Source organism: Gobius niger (genome assembly GCF_951799975.1).
Source record: "Gobius niger genome assembly, chromosome: 1".
NCBI classification, from domain to species: Eukaryota; Metazoa; Chordata; class Actinopteri; order Gobiiformes; family Gobiidae; genus Gobius; species Gobius niger.
The window spans coordinates 35,003,079-35,030,137 of record NC_136852.1 but is presented as its reverse complement, the minus strand read 5'-3'; the positions used below and the strand labels follow the sequence as shown (position 1 = coordinate 35,030,137).

General features: G+C 43.2%; 1 protein-coding gene across 5 annotated transcripts in view; it reads right to left on the bottom strand.

Annotated features, from left to right (window-relative positions):
- actn4 (actinin, alpha 4) overlaps positions 1-22,666 on the bottom strand; it is a 47,776-nt gene extending 25,110 nt beyond the window's left edge. For 4 of the 5 annotated variants that reach the window (XM_079559398.1, XM_079559397.1, XM_079559399.1 and 1 more), the window contains exons 1-7: positions 22,287-22,665; positions 6,587-6,701; positions 5,467-5,586; positions 2,798-2,884; positions 2,623-2,710; positions 649-727; positions 478-559 (exon numbers count right to left, since the gene is read on the bottom strand). In XM_079559398.1, the coding sequence (XP_079415524.1) occupies positions 478-559; positions 649-727; positions 2,623-2,710; positions 2,798-2,884; positions 5,467-5,586; positions 6,587-6,701; positions 22,287-22,415 (700 nt within the window). In that variant the 5' untranslated portion in view covers positions 22,416-22,665. Of the gene's footprint in view, positions 1-477; positions 560-648; positions 728-2,622; positions 2,711-2,797; positions 2,885-5,466; positions 5,587-6,586; positions 6,702-22,286 lie in introns of all 5 variants that reach the window. The other variant, XM_079559401.1, reaches the window with a different exon arrangement.
- Positions 22,667-27,059: the final 4,393 nt, after the last annotated feature.

Sequence of the window (27,059 nt, the reverse complement as noted above, 5' to 3'; positions counted from 1 at the left end):
CAACAATGGGATGGTTTTAAACAAAAAGTATCCATGTGTTAGAAAGTCAAAGTCCAGACCTAAAACCAATCGAGAATCTGTGGAAAGATCTGAAAGCTGTGGTTCACCAGCGTTCTTTATCTAATCTAACTGAGCTTGAGCTGTGCCCTGCACATCTGGTAGAGACAAACCCCAACAGACATGCAGCTGTAATAACAGCAAAAGGCAGGTCCACAAAGGTGGTAGATACTTTTGCTAAAAGAAAATGTTCAAAATCAAGTATACATTTCATTTCACTTCACGATTGTGTGTCACAGTGTGTCTTTTAAATAAAATTTAAATTTAATATATATATATATGTTTGTGGACCATAGCGTGGCAAAGGAAAAGGAGTACGGGTACTTTTTCAACCCACTGTACATGTGTATGTTTGATGAAGCCTGCACACTGAATCATCAATATTAAACTGTGGGTAAGGCAGGACTTCAGTCAGCTCACCCTCTGCATCCAACATCTTGGGAATATCCAGGTACTTCTCGGCCACTTCGAAGGCATTGTTGAGGTTGGTCACCGGGTCATCCTGCAAAATCCCAGACAGAGTTTGGTGAGGCGGCTGTTTTCGAGCCACAGAGATCATATTCGCACAGTAGAGGGCTGCTAGGTTCAAACCTTTCGCAGTTTGTCGTAGTCAATGAGCTCAGGTCTGTGGCGATGGATCAGTGCATTAAACGCTAGGCCGTCCTTCCAGCTGCAACAAAAGACGCACTCGGTACAAAGGGAAAAAACATGACCAACATCTTTCAAATAAAAATATGACAGATTGCCTTTATTAACATACATTTCTTAAATGTGATCAGCATGTGCCCTCAGATGTAACGCTTATTTGAGACAGGGAATGATCAGCATCAATCTCATATGCCAGGTTTTAGTGCAAGTGCTAATGTCAAACTGTTGCTCCAGGGCTGGCAGGTGTCGGACGATTTTCACCCACCTGTGTCCCTAAATCTGAGGCAATTCAATAACTGTCAAATTGATTTATTCACAATTACAAAAAAAGTCATTTGAGATTATGTAAAAGTTGTTTATATTATTTTTCTCATTCTTAATATAAGTATCCAGTCGTAAACAGGGCTGGGACGATAAACACAATCCGATGCGTATCACGATACTCAGGTGATGATCCAATAAGGATGTGCCGCCATTGCCAAACTACAACCAGCAAATCTGGCGCAAATGTTTGGCCCCGCCTCCCCCGCTCGCTGAATGGTAGGTTGAAATCCTCATCCCGGCCGCTACACACTCGGCTGCAAACCGCCCCAGAGCAGCTGAAGGTCCTGGTTCGTTGAAGTCAACAGAACAACATCGTCCGCAAACAGCAGAGATCCTGAGGCTCCCAAACCGGACACCCTCCGGCCCCTGGCTGCGCCTAGAAATTCTGTCCATAAAAGTAATGAACAGAAGCGGTGACAAAGGGCAGCCCTGGCGGAGACCAACACGCACTGGGAACAGGTCTGGCTTACTGCCGGTAATGCGAACCAAGCTCCTGCTGCTCATACAGGGAACGGACAGCCCTTAGCAGAGGGCCCCGGACCCCATACTCCCGGAGCACCCCCCACAGGGCACCACGAGGGACACGGTTGAACGCTTTCTCCAGATCCACAAAACACATGTGGACTGGTTGGGCGAACTCCCATGAACCCTCGAGCACCCGACGGAGGGTATAGAGCTGGTCCAGTGTGCCACGACCAGGACGAAAACCGCATTGTTCCTCCTGCATCCAAGGTTCAACTATCGGCTGGATCCTCCTCTCCAGCACCCTGGAGTAGACCTTACTGGGGAGGCTGAGGAGGGTGATCCCTCTGTAATTGGAACACACCCTCCTTAAAGAGGGGGACCACCACCCCGGTCTGCAAATCCAGGGGCACGGTCCCTGACCGCCACGCGATGTTGCAGAGACGTGTCAGCCAAGACAGTCCCGCAACATCCAGAGACTTTAAGGTACTCAGGACACACATTTCCAAAGCATGAAAAATAAATGATTACATCTGTGGATGTGCTACGTTGTCCGTGAAAAGTGGGATCAGAAGGTAAAGCTGTGCATTGGCATCAAGAAGAGTTGGCAGTATGTACCCAAAGAATACATGAAACAAACCCTCTAATGGTGGATGATGGGGACATAAAGAAAGAACCTATGCAGTCTTTGAAAATGCGCAGTGCCCAGAATGGCAAACTGGAAACATGATGCTGGAATAAAACTTAAATCACAGGACAGCATATCCGATGTTTTACCCAAACATTCCACACATTCATATACACATTGAGACAGGTCAACAAAGAGCACAGGGACGGCGCAGCAGGTGAATAATGATCACCTGGGCTGTTGCTTGAAACTAAACCACTCTACAGAACACTAAATAGAGCTAAATGCTAATTGATTTAATTACATAAAATTAAATTACTATTTTAAATTAATTAAATTTCAATAGTGTAATTAAGTAAGTAAGAAAAAGTATTCTCTTGACAGCACTACTTTTTTCTCATCAATTGTCCGATCATTTGTGAGATCCCCTGCCTTGGGTTCACAATAAACCTGAAATAAAAGTCAAACTAAATCCCTGTAAGAACATGTTTTGAGCTACGGACCTGATGTGAAAGTTCTGCACATTGACGTTCTTGTAGGGAGCGGTCTTCCTCTGGCACCACAGGAGCAGCCCCTCTTTGGCTGAGGTCTCTGCAACAGGCCAGGATTACCAGGGTTACCAGGAACATAAAGAATATGCAGGACCAGGAGGTGTTGTGTGAATGAGTGAGACTGTACCTTCCACAGAGATGTCCTGGATGGCAAAGCGCAGGATGATGGTCCAGATCATTCCTAGGGTCATCTTGGCATTTCCGTCGACAATTTCTGCAGAAAACAATGAACCCTGTTATTTCCAGGCTCATGACATGATGCCGTAATGCTACGCTCAGTATTTCATATACAGTATGTAATGTGTTGAGACGTTATAATAAAGCCCTTCCCCTTTTTAACACTTTCATTTATTGGCCGTCTACACAATTTTGTGACAAATTAAGCACTTACGAACTTACTTAGTGCCCAAACAAAAACACTTTAATACACTGCGTTCCAAATTATTATGCAAATTACATTTTTGTACGTTTTTCTAAATTGTCAACTCAAATGAGAGTCAGCATAATTTTCAAGTCTTTAACTGGTAGAGGATCATTTAAATGTGGTTGGAAAAATCTCCCATTGATAACAGTAAAGCTCAAAATCCACTGTTCCAAATTATTATGCAACTTATCGTTTCAATACATTTTAAAGCTTGTAATTAACTGAAAATGGTAATTTGTTGAATTTGTAGCATTAGGTCATATTTACTGAAATCAAAAGCTATTTCAATCAAAAAAATATTAACAGGTTAAGTTATATTTTACCATAGGAGCCCTTGTGTGATAGCAGCTTAAACATTCTTAAATCCATTAAACTTGTGAGTTTTTGGACAGTTTCTGCTTGGATTTCTTTGCAGGATGTTAGAATAACCTCCCAGAGCTGCCGTTTGGATGAAAACTTCCTCCCACCCTCATAGAAGTTTTTTTTGTTGAGGCTCCAAAGGTTCTCAATAAGGTTGAGGTCAGGGTAGGAGGGGGTCCACATCATGAGTTTCTCTCCTTTTATGCCCATAGCAGCCAGTGATGCAGAGGTATTCTTTGCAGTATGACATGGTGCGCTGTCATGCATGAAGAGGATTTTGTTCGGGAAAGCACGGCTCTTCTTTTTGTAGCATAGAAGACAGGCTTCCCTTCAGGAAGCCTAAAAGGGCCTAAAAGGGCCGACCAGCTCTCTCACCATGATTCTGTCCCAAAACATGACTCCGCCACCTCCTTACTGACGTCACAGCCTTGTTGGGACATTGTGGCCATTCACTAACCATCCACTACTCCATTGATTTGACCATCCAGGGTTACACGGCCTCATCAGTGAACAAGACTGTTTGAAAATGAGTCTTCATGTATTTCTGAGCCACTGCAGCCGTTTCTGTTCATCAGCTTCAATTAACAGTTTCGGCGAGGCCCGGATAGAAGTTTTATGCACAACTGCAGCCTCTGGAGGGTCCTACACCTTGATGTTCAGGAGACTCCAGAGGCACCAGCAGCTTCAAATGTATGCTGCCTTGTAGCAGCTGTTCTCTTAATCTGATGTGTGATATTTTTCCTTTATCTGCACAAACCGGAGTGTGCTCTGAATCATCCACAAATCTCTTATCAGTATGATGATTATGCTTAATCTTTCATGAAATATCGAAGGTTTTCATACCTAGACCAAGGCATTCAACTATATCACGCTTTTCATCAGCAGAAAGACCCTTTTACTTTCCCATATTGCTTGAAAATGATGATCTGTGGAACCCCCTTTTTCAGTAGTTTTTCCCTTAACTGGGCTTAACCTGAAAATGAATCATCCCAGGACTCTGAGATTCGTGTCATCCATGAGTTTCATTATTTTATTTTATTTTTTTACCTTTTTGACACAAAAATACAATTTGCATAATAATTTGGAACGCAGTGTAATTAGTCAGTGGCGCTTTTCTACCTGCTTTAGGCACTCAAAGGAACCAACCATCCATTCACACTTTCAGTCATACACCAGTGTAAGACTCTGGATGTCACGTGGGTGAAGTGTCTTGCCCAAGGACGACGACAGTGTGCACCTGTGGGATTTGGACAGCTGACCTTCCGATTACAAGACTCTACTCTCAGTGCCACTGTCGCCCCCTGAAAGTTCCACTAAGATTTTTTTTGCAGGATTCTTGGCCCCAATGAAGCACTGGGCCGTCTTTTGATTAATGTGACCATTCAGGATTCATTTGAAATTTGAGAAATGTTAATCTATTGCATTCATTTTATTTTGTACACTTCATTTGCTGCAATTGAAGAATACAGTTATTCCATTACAACTGTTAATTTACAAACTCCTTGGTTTACAGGCAGCCTAATCCTCTGGGGCCCCTCTACAATTACCTGGTTTGCCCATCTCTTAGTGACAGCCCTGCCATAACTCATGTTACTGCTGTACATTTACTACATGACATCACAGACAACAAAATAAAATGTTGACAAAACTGTAGTAAATGTTAGGAATGATCCTTAGCATTTTCATCTAAGTCACAGGCTGCAGCTAAATGAGGCTATACAATGTTGGGACAGAAGGCAAAATAAAAACTTAGTTCTGCAAATTGAATAAAGCCCGGTCTGCTCTCCCCAACTCCGCCCAGCTTTCTGTTTCAGTCAGTTCTGTCTAAATCAGCTGAGGTCTTCATCGCTTAGCAGTAAAATACTGATCCCAACACACCGGTCACTGCCTCACGGCCGCTGCAGCGGGCCTTGGAGAAAACTCTCACTGAACAAACAAACACACTCAAAACAGGAGTGCGTATGGGAGTTCAAGTCATTTCATTGTTAATTTTCTTCCCAAATGAGACCTACCCTCAGCGCCTATGGACACAAGCTTGACCCCTTTGCTGGCAATGAAGTCCAGGGCTTTGTTCACGTTGTTAATGTTGTGTACTCTCATTTTTCCACGCTCAGGCTTTGGCAATCGCTCCCCTGTGGAGAAAAGAGGAGGAGAGAGGGCAAATGTGTGAGTGGCTTTAATCATGTGTTGTATTCATTTAGTACTGGATTATTTTTCTGAAAGTTTGAGAGTCTCTGGCTGTGTGTGGATAAAACACACTGCTACGGGCAGTGGTTCTCAATTGGTGGGTCGGGACACAAAAGTGGATCGCGGATCCATTTCCTGGGGAACATTTATTTCCATTTTTATCCGCTGAAGAAGTAGAAAAACAAAATAATTACAGGTGAAACTCGTAAAATTAGAATATCGTAATAAAAAAAAAATTGCATTAAAACCTGTTATTCAGCTCAAACTCTGGAACTAATATATGATATAGACTCATTACATGCAAAGTGAGGTATAGCCTTTATTTTTTGGTATAATTTTGATTATGGCTCACAGCTTGTAAAAACCCCAAGTTCAATTTCATTTTGAAATTGGACTGTAAGCCATAAGCATCTAAATTAAAACAAAGTCTTGACATCTGTCACTTTGCATGTAATGAGTCTATATCATAATATGACATAATATATAAATGTGAAACTAATATTATATTAGTTTCACATTTTAAGTTGAATTACAGAAAAATGAACTTTTGAAGGTTATTATAATTTTCTGAGTTTCACCTGTATAACTATATAACTATAACTATAACTATAACTATAACTATAACTATATATAACTATATAATTTCAGAGTGAAGGGCTCAGTTAATAGAATCATTTGTAGGAAAAATACAACATTTTACATTATGTATAAACAAATTCAAATCTTATTTCATTTAGGACTATGGGAGGCCCTGACACCCCACCAGTTGAGAACCACTGCCTTAAACCCTTTTTCAGCGTGTTTGTCATGTGCAGATGTTTGCGTGCTAAATGACTTGTTTGGCTTTTGTGTGCTGCTGAAAACATTGTTTGCTTTATTTGACTGTGTTGGTTCTGAAGAGCTCTGGGAATGAGAAGAGCCCAAAACAAACTAGAATGCACTGACCTGAGATGACTTCCAGGAGCAGCATGAGTTTAAGGCCATCTCTGAAGTCCTCCTCGATGTTCTCGATCTGAGTGCCCGTCTTGCGCAGGTGGGAGTTGCACCAGGCTGTGAAGGTCTGCAAAACACACCGGAGGACACGGTCACTGGAGTGGCTTCCAAAGGCCTTCTCACACCAACACTAATCTCCAGTCAGGAGTTCCTGGTGCGGTTTTGGCTGACGTCGGGGGTTTGTGTAGCCATCGGTCTGTGGAGGCTGGTGAAGCCAGTTCTGGCCAAATCACTGTCTCCCTGTTGCCGCACTGGGAGTCGTTGATTGGTCAGCTGGATGTTAGAAGAAGAGCTTCTCTTCTATCAGCCGGAAAATGTACAAACATCTTTGTGACAGAAATAAAAAAGCGACGGGCCTCTGAGAAAACAAGACTTTTGTTTGAGTGAGTGACAGGGCAATTTAAATCAGAGCGAAACGGGACGTCCCAGTAGGAGCTACACTTCAACGAAGGGAAGTTACAAAAGTAAAACATAAATCATGATCAATCCAATCAGAGAAGGTCAGGTTGGACATCAGCAGAGGTGGTAGAGGAGCCAAAATATTTACTCAAGTAAGAGTAAAAAGTAGTGGCCCAAATAATTACTCAAGAGTAAAAAAAGTCATTGGAGAAAATGTTGCTGAGTACTGTGAGTACTGAGTAACTGAGCAGAGTGTTCGAGAGAAGCAGGAGGGTTGACAGCTGGAGCTGGGCGAGGTTTGTGTAAAGTGTTGGAGAAAGGTAGTAAAACTATTCCACTGTCACCAAAGCACAAGCAAAGACTCCTTTACGCACTTTGCTCATGAGCACAAAGTTGTGAAATGAAAGACAGGAGCGAACACAAACCACACAAGCTTCACGCGACTTGATTGACTGATTGCATCCATTTCAAGCGACCAAAAAGAAGCGAGTAATACGATTGGACGCATTAGGTGTGCAGTGTGCACACAGCTTAAGAATCCGCATCATTAAATTATGGTAATAAATCACTATTCTTTCTTTTTTTTTTTCAATTAGCAAAAAACTGTTGACATTGCAGTCGTAAAGCATTATGACGGCCCCTCCCCCTGCCATGACCGTGGCATAAAGCGGCCATTCACTCGTGACAATAGCAGCTGTGTTGAGTTCAGTCCCTGTGCCCCCCTCCCAGATGAAGCACCCCGTTACACTCCCCTGGCTCTACAAACCCACACCCACCCACCCATCCGTATATCCGACGCACACACTGCATTCGCTCCACACCAAGGCCGGATTTATGCAGGGGCTTACAAGGGCTAAGCCCAGGGGCCCAGCAGGTTGAAGGGCCCCTGGGCATAAGGAGAAAAATACGTGCTCAGTGCGGCCTGTAAACTAGCTCCCTCTCTCTTTGAAGACCCCCTCACATGGGAGGCTTTCTCAGATGACTTTTTACCCGAGACTAAACCAGGACTAATCTGTGTCTAAACCAGTTCTGAACAAGGTCTAAGCCACTGGGAAAAACATGTACTTATTGGTCTGTTAAAACGCATGAAAATGCACCAAAATGCACCAATAAAATAAAATAAATCTCTGAGGGAGGACCCCCAGACCCAAGCAAAGGTTCTTCCGCGAGGGCCACAGAGCTCACATCGGGGTCATTATGTTAAACTGTTCACGTTTTTTTTAAGAAGTTACTTCTGCATGTTTGATTAAAAAAACACACTAATTTATCCTTTGTAGAGAGAAAGAAATCCAACAGACAGACATACAGTATAAGTACAGATGTTGTTTAGGTGCTGTATAAATAAATATTAGACAGATTCTGTTGCCGTTTTGGACAGGCTGCAGAAAGGAGTGACCCAGGTGTCCGGAACGCTACATCTGCTGGAAGTTCGCTAAACTCTGGGAACAATGTATTTTTGCGATAAGGACTGACCAAATTCAAGAGGCGGCGGATTATTTATGGATAAATATTAGATACGTTTGATTTCACATGGATTTGTCCTTAATGTAAAAAAAAAACTGCTTGGATTATTGCCTTTCTGCCTGACAGAGGAAGCTATCGATCATTTAACAGCTCAGGGTAAAGGTAAGCAGCTAAACTGTTCACTTTAACCATTTATGTTCAAGAACTTCATTCATGAAAAACACTGCATACAGCATGTGATTTAAGCAACTCTTTTCACTCATTAGTGTTTAGTTTAGTTCAGGCAGTCAGCTGTTCTGACTACTGCAGTGCATTGTGGTCGCTGCTCATGTGACACACACAAACTGCGCAGTCACATCTTAATGTTATTTTAATATTACAGTATTTTATTTAGTAGCACTTCAGTTAAAAAGAGTCTTGGTAATTCAATGTCTTAACGTCTTATGTGTAATGTCAATATTGGAGTGCGCCACAAGGGGGCAATGTAGCAGAAAGTAGCAGATTCGCCAGGCAGGGTCATTCTTGTCAACACGTTTGAGACCTTCCCTCATACATGAAGCGAAGCTGCATCGATTATTGTAATGTGTAAGGCACATTCAACAACACTGTATACCACTGTGGTTGTTATAGCTGTGTCATGGCGGCGCTCCCACCGTAACTTCAACTCCCCTAGTAAGAAGAACATAAGCTCCCAGACATTGTTGAAAAGCTTAAAGCTGCCTTAAGTGATGTCTTTTTGATTTTTTTTCAACAGTGGGTGGAGTAGTGAACTCTGCTCCGCATATAATGTAGAAAAGGAATTTGAAAAGGAGACCAAGTGACTGTATAAAGTAGAATAAGTGAAAGCACTACAGAGGTACAAAGACATGCATCAAATGAATGTATGAAGATTCATAAAGGAGGTAGTGCTGGCCCCGTACCAGACAGTGATGCAGCTGGTCGGGATGCTCCCTATGGTCCCTAGATAAAGCTTCATTCAAGTAGCAGTTGCAAAAAATATACAAAATACTCAGAATGAGATATCTGTGATACAGAGAGAGTGATCGTTTCAATACGGTGCCGATTTCACTTTAGTTTTAACCTCCACGGCGACAGCGCCATTATCTGAGCAAAGAAACGTTCATCATGCGGAGCGTCGGGCTGGCCCAGCGGATGGTGCACAGCTGACGGCAGAGGAAGTCGGCCAGTGCGGGGTGCATTCATTTATTTATGCTTTTCCTGTCTTTGTTCCGTGGGAGTTGACTGCAGGTCGGATTGCACTGCCACCAGAGCCCCTTCTCTCCACATGTCACCAACACTGGAGTTTCAAACCCACTCCAGACGACCACAACACTGGGACAAAATGACTACATTCAATCAGTATCTTGAATACTGTAATAACAACAACATCACCATCCTCATTTACATAAAACTGTGTGAAAATCAAACAAAAACCCAACACAAAAACCAGGATAAAGACCACGATGAAAAAATGTGGAAACCGGAGTCAGTTTGAAGACTGACATTGCAATACAGGCTTTCTTCCTGAATGGAAAATGCATATTACGATAATGATCATGATCACTTGGCATTTCCAGGACGGCCATAAACCCCGCCCTGTCGGCATGTTTCAGCCATCACAGTCAAATCAGCAACACATAAGAAACATTAAAGGGACTAGATCCAAGTTGGTCATTTTATACTCACTACTGCCACCTCAGGTCTTACGCGTAACTGCAGTTTCTATATTAAGCTTGTGCATGACGGCACTTTGGACCTGAATGAACATCTTTCTGAGTGACAGTGCAGGATTTTAGAGGCAGTTGTGGTGAACAGGTCTGAGCTCATTCTACACATTAGGACATGGCTGGAACATGTAGGGGGATGAAAATACATCATTTTAACATGTTTAAACTCCGTATAGGCCATTTGAGGCTGCAGAGGTCTAAAAAATGTGTGCTATGACACGTCTTATGTCAGACCCCCAGTCTCAGAATATCTGGCCACTTCCTGTCCTAAGCAGCGGCGCACAGGAAGCCGCGGGGGTGGAGGATGTGCAAGTTCATTATTCTGGAATGCACTGAAGCAGTCCAAGAGTCCAGGACGTCAAAGATTAACCCCCTATGGGAACAAGATAAACGGGCCTTAGTTTGCCCCCTCTCCTGTAGCACAGGGCCCGCCGCACCAAGGGCCACACTGCACTGGACTAAGTGCTCAACAGGGGTGGGCCATATCACATCGCAAAATCATTTTTGGACATTGTTATATTTTATATTGCTGGGGACACGAGATCTTACGCTCCATCAGAGCAGCATAAACACTGACTGAAACACGGGGACAGGTGCTTAAAAAGTCAAATCAAATGATGGAAATTGCTTGAGTAGATCATATTTGCAAGGAAATTAGTATGGCGCAAAAATAAAATAAAATATCACTGAATTAACCTTCCCAATAGGCGTAAGGCTGGGATTTTAAATAATTTTATATGATCAAATATATCATTATCAGAAAATGTATTGCTTTATATCATGATGTAGATTTTAGGCCATAGTGCTCAACAAAGGTTTTTTCACATTACAACTATTAGAAAAGAGCCAATAGATTTAAGATCAGCTTTAATTGTCTCGTACACACTACAATCTACAGTGAAATGTGTTTTTGTAAGACTCCAATGGCAACGAGACAAAGAAGTATTTAAAGGTGCACTGCGTAACATTTTGGATTATTACATAACACAGTGTGACACAGAACATGCTGTTATTGCGGTGGGTAATCAAAGAATGGCTTTGGATGAAGACCTAAATAATTTAAAATCACACATTTGGCTGCCTTTAGTCAGCGTCTCCATGGAGACGAGCTGGAGACATCCCCACTCCCAGTAAAGTTAAAGCAGGTCTTCAGAGAGGTGAGCGGCTTACAGCACACACATGTTTGTCAAGTCATTGTAAAGGTATTTTTCAACAATCAAAATGTAAGAATTTAAAAGATGATACATATAAAATAAATGCTAGTATTTCATTCTATATATTTGGTGAAATGGTGTGGCTTTAAATAGCAGATCACACACCAGATAAATATGCATAAAGTTATAAAAATCGATTTGAAATGCAGAATATGTCAAATGTAGCACTTAGGACTGAATGTAATACTCTGGAATATGGAGTGAATTGTTTAGAGAGTTAGTTGTATAAGGCCTCGCGGAGAAAGAGACATTTCGTTCTCCGTACAGTCAGTCCACAAAGTGACTTCTAACTGTTGAGAACGCCTCAAATCAAGGCCCATTTCTGCTCTTCTGCACTTTGATAAAGTGAGTGGAAGTCAAAAGCAGAACTCACTGAGGTTTTTGATTTGTTTGGCGTATTAGACTTTTAGGCTTTTGTTTGAGCGCATGGCCACCAACCTTCCATGACATTCAGCAGAAAACAAACACTGTTGGACACTGGGCTGAGACCAGAGAAGACCAGAGAAGACCAGAGAAGACCAGAGAAGACCAGAGAAGACCAGAGAAGACCAGAGAAGACTGCAGCAGAGATTTAAACTTTGATTTCCAGAGCTTTTCCATCTGCATGTGTGCTCACTGCACAACGCTGCTCAACCGGAGATTCAGGTCCGTCCAGACCCCAGTCGTGTCCCGGTTCAAAACCACGCCCCCTTCTAACTGGCTTTACCTTATAAGGAAACACACTTCAAAGTCTAGCTAGGTGACAATGGTGATGTAAGAGGCAGCTCGCAAAAGCACACACATTGTGCTTTTTATTGTTATTGTTCTTTTGGTTGGATCATACCAGAAATAACCATGGTATAATCAATTGTTAAAAGTGGAATCAAATCTACCGAACAGGCATTTGTCCTTAGCAACACCCTAGCAACAGCTGAGATACACTGAAGCTACAGCAGATGGTGCTTTTATTCAGCCTTGTTCAGATTTTTCTCAAGACATTTTTATGTCTTGAGAAATGCTTTTCTTTGGAAATATTATAATTTGGGTGGTGCTTTGCTTCTGCCCAAACCTTTATTGGTTATAATAATTTCGATCTTATCTGGGAAGTGCTATTTTATGAGTAATCAAAATAAAACATTCATCCACTCAAATTTAGTTTCTCAGAATTTATGTCACAACTGAAAACATGCATTTCCTTCAGTTTCACAAAAAAATCCTCCACTGTCTCTAAACTCCAAAACTAGGTTCTGTTACTGCCAAAGAAATGGCTGTAAACCTGTCGATTATAAAATCCCATTATTGAGATTGACCAAAGCAGAACTGCGATTTCGATAAAAAGTTCGATCGATTGCTCAGCACTAGCGGGGGGGGGGGGGGGGGGGGGGGGGGGGCAGGTCTGTGTGAGACAGCCCATCGTTGCACTTGACGTGTGGAGGCGGAGCGTAGTGAAAGTGTGGTTAATGCAGTGCAGTAATCGGCTGAGGCTGCCTTTGATTGGATCAGTCAGAGTAGATGGCTGCGTATAGGCGGCTGCGCTGGGCTTCCCTGACCCACATTCAGAGGAGCCCGCGGGGGAGGGGCCCGGCCGCAGGGGAGGGGTCAGACCCTGGGCTGAGTGACCGCACCACTACAGTCCTGCACATAATACAGCCAGGACAGGCTTAAGGCGAGACACTGCAGGTGAATAGGGAAAAAATACAGTAAAATGTATAACATTAAATATCAATTTGAAACTTTTGCTGTAGATTATGGATTTCAGTGAGAAAAATGTATGGCAAGTTTGTTGTTTTCATTAAAAATTAAAGGCATTTTATCTATAAAAATGGTAAATATGGCCAATATTTTCAGCAAGAAAATCTTAATAATGAATAATGATGAATTTTGGATTGGGATATTTTTTAGTGTTTGTAATAAGCTATGTATAACTGGAAAAAAAATCTGGAAAAATACAAATTTGTCCTTGATCTTTGGGTTCAAGCTCAATAAATCTGCTGAAAACTGATGTTCCACTTTATTATGCAGACCATCACTTTCAAGCAATATGGGAAAGAAAAAGGGACTTTCTGCTGATGAAAAGCGTGAAATAGTTGAATGCCTTGGTCTAGGTATGAAAACCTTTGATATTTCATGAAAGATTAAGTGTAATCATCATACTGATAAGAGATTCGTGGCTGATTCAGAGCACACTCGGGTTTGTGCAGATAAAGGCACAATAAGGACAGTTTCTGCCAGACAAACACATCAGATGAATAAAACAGCTGCTACAAAGCAGCAGACAGGTATTTGAAGCTGCTGGTGTCTCTGGAGTCGACCTATGTGGAGTTTCTGACTGACCACTGTCTTCTATGCTACAAAAAGAACTGTGTTTTCCCGAACAAAATCATCTTCATCATGACAACGCACCATGTCCTGCTGTAAAGAAAACCTCTGCATCACTGGCTGCTATGGGCATAAAAGGAGAGAAACTCATGATGTGGACCCCCTCTTCCCCTGACCTCAGCCCTATTGACAACCTTTGGAGCCTCAACAGGAAAAACTTCTATGAGGGTGGGAGGAAGTTTTCATCCAAATGCCAGCTCTCGGAGGCTATTCTGACATCCTGCAAAGAAATCCAAGCAGAAACTCTCCAAAAACTGGATTTAAGTATTTTGAAGCTGCTATCACACAAGGGCTCCTATGGTGAAATATAACTTGATCTGTTACGATTTTTTTGATTGAAATTGCTTTTGATTTCAGCATATATGACCTCCTAATGCTGCAAATTCAACAAATAATTTATAAATAAATAAATAAAATAAATAAAGTTAATTACAAGCTTTAAAATGTATTGAAACGATGAGTTGCATAATAATTTGGAACAGCAGATTTTGAGTTCTTTACTATATTTATTTTTGAAAAAAATACTGTTATCACTAAGATTTTTTTTCCACCACATTTAAATGATCCTCTACCAGTTAAAGACTTGAAAATTATGCTGACTCTCATTTGAGTTGACAATTTAGAAAATCTTAGAAAAATGTCATTTGCATAATAATTTGGAACACGGTGTAGTAGGTCCTAAATGCAAACAAACACACATTCTCGCATGGCAAAATAGGTTAAAATCTATTGGGAAATGTGTTGTACACAAGAAAACAAAAACTACTTTATCCCTTTCCTTTGAAAGCACCATGGCTATGGGAGAGTGGGGCCTGTGGTTGAGGCATGGGGCACCGCCCCCGACTGATGAAACAAAGACATTGAATTACTTCAGACCTGCTCTGATATGTGTGCATACATTCATTACCTACTATAACTTAAACAAAGAGCCTTCGAAATACAAAGATTAAAATATACTTCTAAAAAAGATGTTTCTGTGGCAACAGTGGTAGTAGTAGTATGTGCAGAGTCAGATGGGTCTGAAAGACTGCGTGGGTTTCCCTTGAGGCCACACACTGCTATGAGAACTCTTTTAGCAACACTTTTTTTGGGTTTATTTGGTCGGGACAGTGCACGTTTATGAACATACATGGGTCTCATGCATGTAAACACGCCACACCGGATTTTAGCCTTGAGCTAATTTCCATCCGCCGTTCCCCATGCGCACTCTCAAACACACTCTCATTCATCCTGGCCTATTGTACATGTTTATAGTGGTAGGGGAACCGGAGTACCCGGAGGAAACCTACACAGACACAGGGAGGACATGCAAACTCCACACAGAAAGGCCCCAGCCAGGTGGGAATCGAACCCGGGACCTTCTAGCTGTGAAGCACGAGCTCTAACCACTGTGCTACCCTATCGACAGAATATATTGTTTGGATAAGTTTCCAAAATGCTCATGCCCCTGATCTTCAACACCACTGCCCTGCCTCTCCGATCTGCCCCCATCGAGGACCTTGGACACCATGCTGGGTGGGATACGCTGTGGGGGACTAGCAGCACCACCCGTCTGCATCAAGGCACACAGCACCACCCGTCTGCATCAAGGCGCACAGCACCACCCGTCTGCATCAAGGCGCACAGCACCACCCGTCTGCATCAAGGCACACAGCACCACCCGTCTGCATCAGGGCGCACAGCACCACCCGTCTGCATCAGGGCACACAGCACCACCCGTCTGCATCAGGGCACACAGCACCACCCGTCTGCATCAGGGCACACAGCACCACCCGTCTGCATCAGGGCACACAGCACCACCCGTCTGCATCAGGGCACACAGCACCACCCGTCTGCATCAGGGCACACAGCACCACCCGTCTGCATCAGGGCACACAGCACCACCCGTCTGCATCAGGGCACACAGCTCCACCCGTCTGCATCAGGGCACACAGCACCACCCGTCTGCATCAGGGCGCACAGCACCACCCGTCTGCATCAAGGCACACAGCACCACCCGGTGCAAATATTTTGGACATGTTTCTGCCCTCAGGACAGTGGGCAGTACCCGGGTCCCTCCCTCCGGACAGGTCCCACCCATACAGGGACAAACAGAGCGTAAAGACATCTCTTTGAGAGAATGTGGCCTGCTGGGACTCTGCCTTGTTCCTCCTTTGACAATACATAGTCACATACTGCATGTTTGGGTGGAACAGTGGTTAGCCCTCTTGGCCTTACTGCATAAAAGTCCTGTCCTGCCCGGTGAAGCTCTCTGAAGATTTCATGTTCTCCCTCTGTCTGTGGTCGTCTCTGGGAGGTACAGTTTCCCCAATAAATACTGTAATCAAATCATGGATCCAATTGAAATGGACAGCCATAGCAAATACTACAATCTATTTATTTGAAAACCACCTCAGTAATCATGTTCTGAAATATATGTGATTTTTGTATTCATTAAACATGCATGAATGCTAAGACATTCAAAATCACTATACTAGTCAGGAAAAAGACAATGACCGCAAATATTATAATCCAAAATCCTGTGCTGCCTTAACAAGCTTTTGTCCTTCCACTGTGTTTTGGCCAGCAGAAACAGGACACCCCACCCCCTCGCAGCAGTGCCCCCTCCCTCTGACCCGACAGACTATAATGGGCCACCAAAGGAATGCAGAGCTTCTGTGGGTGGCCAATGGCAGCACAGAGCGGAGAGAGGACGGGGCTGCATTCCTGGGTCTGCTCACTTCTCTATTGTTGAGTGCTTTTCCTGGATCTCAGCTGAGAGTGCCCACAGCTGACCTGGGATCAGCTGGCTCGGTCACACTCAGTCACCAGCATCACACTTCTGCCATCCCGCTCAGATATTGGGGACAGTAGTAGCGAGCTGCTCTTCCAGGCATTACTAGTGGTCAGCACAAATTAGACAACTATTCCCCATTAGGACTGTGAGCAATCCATGTTATTGGGGAGTAGCAGACATTGTCCATGGATATTTTGGGCTGCACCGATAATGGAAAAATACGATATTGAGTATTGGCTACAAATATGGAGCTTAGCGAATATTGAAGCTTTGACCTGGAGAATTCAATCGCTGAGTTAGTTTTAACCGCCACAAACGACAGAACCCATGATTAGATCAGCTAATAAAATAAAATAGCCACTACATGAGTGGCCAAGTGTTGTATTTTAGTTTATGAAATTCTGATCCAAGTTGTAATGATCAGACTTAACTTTAAGGTGCGTTCACACCAAACGCGACCAAGCGTCAGGTTTACATTGAAAATACATGGACGACGCGCCTCGGGGAGCGTCAAAATATCCCGCAGCGAGTCAGGCGCAGATGTAAACAAGTCACGGAGGTTTAGCTTCAGTGTTTCTTTATCTAAACACCAGGATTAAAGGCGGCGACAAGAAAACTTATTTCAGAGGCTGAATCTGCGCTGGGAATGTGTTTGGGCCTCGAGGATGCCTGTTGTAGCTACGAACACACGCTGACGTGCGGCCAGAGCGCCTTGACACTCGCTGACATTTGTGACAAGCGTCTGACTTCAGGTAAGCACAAACTACGGGCTTTGGGCGTGTTTTTGATGCCCGAAAAGTGGTTGGTCTGTACGCAGTTTTATACCTAATTATGTACCCAAGGATATTTAGTGTAGAAAAGTCCATTGATCCATGTCATAGTTTTCCATTTGTTTATTAATAGATAGAATTGATAGAATTGAAGAAAAGATAAGACTTTATTGATCTCACTTTGGATAGAAGAGGAACATTCACTCTTTTCACTCACGGATACTGTTAAGTCTCTTGGCATCGGTTAATATCGGATATCGGAAGATACCCAACCCCCAGTATCGGTATCGCAAGCAAAAAAACTGGAACGTGCATCTTTGCCAACATTATTTTTATATAGTTTTTAGCTAGCTCTTACCACAAAATTTGCAGGTTTTAAACATTTCTATAGATGCACACTGTGACGATTAAAATAACGACATTACACTAAGAACACCTGCATAAAAATGAATGTGCCATAGCATGGATTCCATTATTCACGACAGTGAAGAGGAAATTAGGTATTTAATTGAAATGGTTGCAATTAAAGGCACTATATTGGAATTTGTTCCTTTTCTCGTCGTGGAACGAAATTTGTTTTGTCCTCCTTTAGTATATTTAAACTGGGAAGGTCTGTGGGGAAATCAAATGCATCTAATTAAAAAACATTTGTATCTATATTATGAACTTGCAGGCTGGTTTGCTGGTACTTCTGCAAAATGCTGTGAAATATGCCAATAAACCAATTTGGATGCTGCAAATCAGTGTTATTTTTGACAAGATACTTTAATTTAGTTTTAGTCTTAGTCTTTTGACTAAAATGTAATTTAATTTTAGTCTAGATTTAGTCAAAAAAATCTTTTCAATTTTAGTCTAGTTTTAGTCAACTAAAATTGCATGTCAATTTAGTCGACTAAATTTAAGACAAATTTAGTCGACTGCATTTATAATATCATTAGAATCATTTTTAATCAAGGTCCTCTGCTTCATAGAGCTGCTCCTTTGGAAGAGAATTTACAAGATCTGAGGCTCTTTCAGACTGTCAATAGAAGTTTGGATGATTTTAGTCTCTCCTTTTCATTTTTAATTAGTCCTATTTTAGTCAACAAAAATATCTGGGCATTTTAGTCATAGTTTTAGTCTCATGAAAATATTTAAATTTAGTTTAGTCCAATTTTAGTCAGCAGAAACATCACTTTGACTAAAATTAAGACTAAATATTTTAGTCTACGAAATTAACACTGCTGCAATTATGTTATAAAAATTAGGAAAGCGTTTGGACCACAACTAATATTCTAACCAAAAAAAAAGTTTCGATTCTACTAGTATCGGGGGAAAAAAGGTATAAAACAAAAAAACAGATATCAGCTATTGTTGCCTGTTTGGACCAGGGACAGTAGGTTGTTTCAGCTCAAATAAACAATACACATTTTAAACAAATATAGTCTTTATGGAATAAATGAACATTATTGTTGTATTGCATGTGTTTTATGATTTTAGATCATGTGTAAGCATAGCTTTGTTCAAATGTTGATATCGTAAACAACTGTCATTTGAAAAAGAAAAAAAAAAAAACAATACCCAGCCCTACTCATCATGGGAGAAAATGTTCTAAACCAGTAGTTTAAAACTCTACTGAAATGCATTTGATTGTTGCATTAGTTTAGTCGTCTCTCAAACGTTAATGCTCCTGGAAGTGTTTAGAAGAATACTTTATATGTGCAATACATGTGCAACATGAACTGCACAACTCACAGGAACAGCTTTTCACTGAAGTGGGGTTTACTGTTGTGTGACTTGACCACAGCGATCCTGTGTGGCTCAGCAGGTAGAGTCCACTGACAGGGAGTGAATGGCTGAATGTGTCAGGACACAGAGAAGACCACAGTCCATTGTCTGAGGCGTTTGTTCAGGAAATGCCCCCACAGCTCGTCCTGGAGCAGCCCTGACCCTCACAAGTGACACCGCCAAAGGTATGTTAAAGGCGGTCATAAACATTAGGGCGGTAGTTAGCCTCCCAGCTCAGAAGTCGCAGATAACAGGATTTAGACTTAACCAGCCTGAGAGAGTTGTACTCATGACGAAGAGTGAGTGACCTGCTGCTCAGGAGGAGACAACAGGAGAACACAACCAGCAGACACGTCAGGAGGAGAAGAGGACAGGACAGAGGACAAATGAAAGTGACAGAGCAAAAGAAGGCCATGAGAGGACAGATTACATAAAAGGTTAATGGGGACAGTCCCTGCTTCCCTGAAAGACCCGAAAGGGAGCTGGAATGAAACTGCACCAAGGACAGCTAAAGGTTCCTGATCAGGACCACCTGCTGTGACTGCCCTCTCCTCCTCGGGTTCATGGGAAAACACTGAGTCGAACGATTGGGAACATGCCACACGCTCACAGCTACAACACGAGGACAAGTTCAGACCCGCAGAGGAACACCACCAAGACATGCCCTTCTCCTGCTCCTGCTCCTTCACTCTGGTGCACTTTATTGATCCTCTCCACCTATTGTACATGTTTTAGTGACAGGAGAAACCGGAGGAAGCCTACGCAGACATGGGAACAGCCTTTGGTGAGTGGTCAGGGATATCTATCAGAACTCTTGAGTGAAATATGTGGCGATTCTTTCAGGAATTAATCTTAAAATTTGACTTCCTTGCATCTCATCTATTCATTGGAACTGAAAAACAATAACAATCATAGTATTTTATGCTTTGTTCAGTCACAACGACATGAACGTCATTCAAACAGTTACTCAGTACTCAAGAAGTATTTTAAGTATTTGATTACACATTTAGGTCCCACCTTTTTACTTCTCCTTGAATACAAAGTAATGTCTTGAGTAAACCTTTGGACTACTCTACCCCCCTCTGCTCCCGCCCGCTCCGGTCCACTGACCACACTCGCCGCCCCCTCACTCCGCCCCACACTGTCCCTGACTCGCCAGTGCTTCACATGGTCCAGTAACCACACGGCATTAGCTCATTGCACAAGTCCTGTTAATGATTGGCAAAAAGACTTTCTTTTCCACAAACTTTGCCCTGTGAGCACTGGGTAAAAAATGCACACGTGTTCACGCCCTGATTCAGGCATCAAGAAGTCCAACTCACACGACACCAGTCTCACTGAGGTACTCCCTGTCCAATACTCGCAGTAGAGGAGTATATGAGAGGGAGCATGTGAAAAATGTCCAGCATGCTGTCGCACCAACGGTAGGAATGTGAGCAATGTGAGGCTGTGTCACTGAAACCTGCTACACGATCCTCTACACACCCCTGCTCCTGGGCCAGTCCTGCTACTGCACACTTCTACTACCACAGAGGACTAGTCTAGTATTATCTACAACTACTACTGCTACTGTGCACTTCTACTACCACAGAGGACTAGTCTAGTATTATCTACCTTTACTACAACTACTGCACACTTCTACTACCACAGAGAACTAGTCTAGTATTATCTACCACTACTACTGCTACTGCACACTTCTACTACCACAGAGGACTAGTCTAGTATTATCTACCACTACTACTGCTACTGCACACTTCTACTACCGCAGAGGACTAGTCTAGTATTATCTACCACTATTACTGCTACTGCACACTTCTACTACCGCAGAGGACTAGTCTAGTATTATCTACAACTACTACTGCACACTTCTACTACCGCAGAGGACTAGTCTAGTATTATCTACCACTACTACTGCACACTTCTACTACCGCAGAGGACTAGTCTAGTATTATCTACCACTACTACTGCTACTGCACACTTCTACTACCACAGAGAACTAGTCTAGTATTATCTACCACTACTACTGCTACTGCACACTTCTACTACCACAGAGGACTAGTCTAGTATTATCTACCACTACTACTGCTACTGCACACTTCTACTACCACAGAGAACTAGTCTAGTATTATCTACCACCACTACTGCACACTTCTACTACCACAGAGGACTAGTCTAGTATTATCTACCACTACTACTGCTACTGCACACTTCTACTACCACAGAGGACTAGTCTAGTATTATCTACCACTACTACTGCTACTGCACACTTCTACTTCCACAGAGAACTAGTCTAGTATTGTCTACAACTACTACTGCTACTGCACAACATGTGGACAGTCTGGTAGTACAACTACTGTTCCTGGATTACTATGACAACTACAACAACTACTTCACGAATTACTACATCTCACAGAGCTACTCTCTTGTTACTGCACAGTATGATTGCTGCTACACAGTAGTAGTCATAACAATAATCACTGAGAATAAAGCTGTTCATTATTCTTTCACTTCACACTCTGTAGTGGTAAGCTGCTATTGTAGCCACAGCTGCCCTGGGGCAGACTGACAGACGCAGCGCTGCAAATCGGTCCCTCTTATCACTGACACACTGCATTACGGGCCACTACACTAATGCAGACACATGTTATCGCTAGGATGTACAGAGCACAAACTATGGGTCACCTCAGTCTGTGACAATCACAGAAGCCTGCTACTGTCCAGCTCCTGTCCAGCTCCTGTGCAGCTACTGTCCAGCTCCTGTGCAGGTGCACAGAAAAGAGGAACAAGCTTTGCTTTGCCCACAAAATAGGAAGCTGCCCATAAGCCCCAACTCCAGCACTGAACAAGGCTTTGGAACAGTGGGACACAGGAGCGGTGGCCGTGGGCCTGGAGCAGTGGCTAGCTGATAACGCCCAGAGCACACTCGGCTCCTCGGTTTTCAAAGGCCACGGACGGTATCGCTGCATTGTGGCGCCCCGTTTCCGCTGTGGTCAAATGAAAAAGAGGGGGAGAGAGACCACTCCAAACCTTAAAGAAGTGAAAGCAGCGCCCGCCCTTTACGCGCACAGGCACGGCTAGCTCTGGAATCCGGGACACAACGGGAGAGCCAGCGGTGAGCGGAAACATAAGAGGGAAACCCGAACCTCGGCTCCGGGCCTGTTCCACGGGCCCGCTTACCTTCCGCTGCTGCCGTTCCCAGGCCGGGTCCAGGAGCAGGTCACGGTCCCAGTCGTTCTCTTGCTCCATGTAGGAGATCTGCGGGCCGCCGGCGGAGTACTGGCTGTTAGCGGCGTGATAATCGACCATATCAACCGAGCAGAGCGCGGCACCAGGGAACGATCTGCAACAATGGGACGAAAGGGAAAGGAAAAAACGTGCAGAAGCTGCGGCGCGGGGTGGGGGCAGCAGGCCAGGGACAGTTCGGGGGCTCCTGCTCCAGAAGAATGTTCGCTTCGTGCGTCTCCTGTGAACGGTGTGGCTGTGGGAGGACCGCCGCTCCTACAGTGCAGCCGCTGTCAAGCGCCACGCACTCAGTCACGCTTCCGCCCCGCCCGCCACCTCTGGACAATAAATGCACTCTCTGTCCTGCCGAAAGTGCAGGGCAATCCTTATTGATAGACACTTATCGGAGAGAGAGCAATTCCACGGCCTTTGTCCCGTTTCGCGATTTCATTTGAGCACATATAAACTGACATGATAAGACACATGGATTTAGTTTTGTTTTTTTGAAAAAAAAAAAATATAAATATAAAAAAAGAGCCTGATGCTACTACCACCGTGTTTGACAGTGGGAATGCTGTTTTCAGGGTGATGTGCAGTGTCACTTTTCGCATCTGACCAAAGCACATTCTTGCACATGTTTGCTGTGCCCCCATGTGGGGGAAGCACAACTTCTTATGGTTTTCTTTTGAAAATGGCTTCTTCTTGCCACTCTTCCATAAAGGCCAGATTTGTGCAGTGTACGACTAATAGTTGTTTTGTGGACAGTTTCCCCCACCTGAGCTGTAGCTCTCTGCAGTTCATCCAGGGTCATCATAGGCAGTAAGTTTAGGACTGCCGGATCTTAGTAGGTTTGCAGTATTCTAGCAATTCCTAAAGGACAGCTTGGATACTAAACTGGATTTTTATTTTTAGACGGTGACAGCAACTTTGTGAGACACAAAAAGCTATTTTTTCATTTGAAAATTCAAATCCATTTGAATCAAACTTCTAATCTGATTGCTTTCTCTTTTGTGCTATTTAAGTTGTGAGCAGTTAAATCCACACTGTGTAACATTTCACCCAATAAATAGAATCAACTACAAGCATTTCCTAGCCTGGTAAACCACACCTTTTTCTCTACCTTCCTCTCTCCTCCTCTTCACCTCCTGTGTTTCTCCTCTGCTCCTCATGTGTTTCTCATTTCTCGTCTTCTTCCTCTTCTTCTTCATCTCCTCTGCTCCCCTGGAGTTTTTCTCAGGTATTTATGATTTCACATTTTATATGTTACACACATGGAATGGCTCATTGGGCTCAAAAAGTGCAAATCTATCACTGTGCCAGGCGGTGAAAACAAATATTTAGTTTTTTCGTCTATCAGAGAGTTTTAACCAAACAGCAGTGTGTCTCCATGAGGTCTAATTCTGTCCAACCATGTAGTTTAGAGCTCTACAAACATGTTCAGAAATGCGAGGGATTCCTGTAGTTTAGCAGTTCCTACTTCAATCTTCTCTCACCTCATTAGCCGCATGAATAATGCATGAATACAATATAGGCTATGTTAACACAATAAGATAAGATAAGATGATACTTTATTGATCTCACAGATGGAGAAATTGCATTCGATGAGAGAGCATCCGGCAGCATTCAGTGCGCACCACTCTTTTTCCACTCTTTTTTTTCTTTGGTGAAAGATGGTTGTGTCGCGGCCGCCATCTTCACTGTTTTGGTCACAGGAGGAGCACTGGTTGATGGGAAATCCGTAGACGATGACCACGGCGGTGGAGCTCTTGCGCTTGGCCAAAAAGTGCCAAAAACGTTTAAAAAAAATAGTTTTTTGCTCCCATATGTTGAGTGTGTTTAAACTACGAAACTAGACAGTCACGATCTGGACATTTCATCTATATTATTGCGTTTCTTTTCTATTTTTTTTGTCTGAGTGGGCGTGGTGTTACGCAGTGAAGCTGTAGAGCCGACATTTCTCTCTCACTCTCTGGAGCGCGTTTGACAAAGCAGAGCGGCTTCCCATGAAAAGATCGAAACAGTTGAGATTTTAATGTTTGTCCAAGTTTTTAAATGGTTACAATCGGTCCAAGGACGGCTTGTGTTTAAATGCACATGTGATAAAAAGCGACCGAGAACACGTTTGAAAACGTGTCAACAATGTTGTTGTTGAAAATGGACTTGAAACGGAAATATTTAGGCATTTGCCTCTTCCCATAACGTTAGTGCCGGTCCAGAGAGGACAGAGAAGTTAATCAGAAAGGAGAGTGTTTCATAGAACCGAGGCACGTAGAATTCAACTGTTTTCACGTAGAGTTTAGAGTCTGACTTTTCAAACGACCCATAGCATGTGTCCATAGCTATAACATGGAATACGCGGCTGTGGTATCATGAAAAATGGTCTGGATTGTTGGCACTCTACAGCTAAATCCCCAAAACAGTATGGCACTCAATGTGTTAAGTGGTCATGATCTCCCTCTTGTGTTTCTCTTTTGCTAGTAATGAACAGACTTCAGATAAAAAGATATATTGTATCATAATAAGACAAAGTCTGCGGTAAGAAGAACTAGAGGATAGTGCTCAGTGTGCCGTGCTTCCCACAGCAGTGTTTCTCCAACGGCAGCTTTACTTCAGGCTGTGGGTCAGAGCTTTACCTAACTGACCTGATCACAAGCTCATTCTCAGAGGTACGTTTTTAGCCTAGTCTTAAATGTAGAGACTGTGTCTGCTTCTTTAACGTGGGCTGGAAGTTTATTCCATAAAACCGGAGCTTGGAGCTAAAGGCTCTGCCTCCTACAGTGATTTTGGAGACTCCATGAATCACCAGTAGCCCTGACTTTTGAGAGTGGAGTGCTCTGGTTGTAGCCTGGCTAACACCAGACTAATATCACAAGTAATATTTAGTCTGGGGACCACCAATTCATTTTCTCGTAGGAGAGGTGTGGTTTACGATCGTCCATAGCCGTTTATTGGGCGATACGAACGTCTATCATGCGTCTGCACGTAGCCACAGCCAATCATCTTATCATCGTATCCGATGACGTACGACGTACAAGCTGTAAACTTTCGAGCTAAACTATTCAGAACACGGCCTAAAGCTTGATCGAAAAATAGCGTCACGTCTGCTGCTGTCATGTTGGATCTGTAAATAAACTTTCTTTCTAACTGTAAACAAACTACAAGCGTCTGTATGTTGAATAGCTCGTCATCGTCTTGCCGTCCCTCTTCGTTCTGTGATTGGTTCCCAAATCCATGCGAAAATTTCGGCCATGGTCCTCAGGCTGCTGTGCAGTTCGAACTAATTCGAGCGCACACAGCAGTCTGGCGTTAGCCAGGCAACTCTGGTTAGCCGATATGGAACGATAGCGTCTTGGAGATAGATTGGAGCCATGCCCTTTATGGCTTTATATGTAAGGAGCAGGCGGGATGTGTTCTCTTTGTCCGTGTTAACAATCTTGCAGCTGCATTTTGAATTAATTGAAAACTTCTCAGGGAACTTTTAGGACATGCTGCTAACAGGCAGTTATAGTAGTCCAGCCTTGATGAAACAAACGCATGAATAACTTTTTCTGCATCACTCTTAGGTAAGCTGTTTCTTAATTTATTTTAGTGAAATAACACTGTCTTACAGGCTTGGTTTATACAGTGCCTCTCGTGAGTATTCATACACCTTGAACTTTTGCACATTTTGTCATGTTTACAACCCTAAACATAAAGATTTTATTTTTATTGTTTTTACTGAACGTTCACACACAAGTAACAGACAACTGTGAAGTGAAAGCAAAATGATACATGATTCTGTTAATTTTCAAAAAATAGAAAAGTGAAAAGTGGGGCTTGCATAAGTATTCATACAGCATTTTTCTGAGTGCATTAAATTGCCTTTAAAACATTCCTAATGACTCCAGAATGTTCACCTTGGCCTAACGGTTAAATAGAGGCACCTGTGTGTAATCTACTCTCAGTATAATTTCAGCTGTTCTTTTAGGCCCTCAGAGCTGTGGTTGGAGTGTATTGGTCACTGAACAGCATAATGAAGGTCAAGGAGCACCAGAGAGGTCAGGGATAAAGCTGTGGAGAAGTTTAAAGCAGCCTTAAGTTATACAAAGATTTCCCAAGATTTGAACATCTCCCGGAGCAACTGTTCAATCCATTGTTCGGAAATGGAAAGAGTAAAGCACCACTGCCAACTTACCAAGGCGTGGTCGTTCACCGAAAATATCAGAGCGAACAAGGAGAACACTGGTCAGAAATGTAACCAAGTGCCCCATGATAACTCTGGAGGAACTGTGAAGTCCTGCCGCTGAGCTGGGGGACAACTATAAGTCGTATCTACACAAATCTGGCCTTCATGGACGAGTGGAAGAAGAAAGACATTATTGAAAGGAGGCCATAAAAAATCCCGTTTGAAGTTTGCTAGAAGTCATATGGAGGACACAGCTCCATGTGGAAGAAGGAGCTTTGGTCAGATGAGAGAAAAATTTAACTTTTTGGCCCAAATGCAAAACGTTATGTATGGAGCAAACCTGACACTACTCATGGTCCTGAGTGCACCATCCCCAGTGTCAAATAGGGTGGGGGGAACATCATGCTGTGGGGCTGCTTTTCCTCAGCGGGGACTGGGAAGACTGTGAGAATAGTTGGGAACATGGATGGAGCCAAATATAGAGACATTTTGGAGGAAAACCTGCTGGAGTCACAAGAGAACTGAGGGTGGGCCGGAGATTCACCTTCCAGCAGGACAATGAC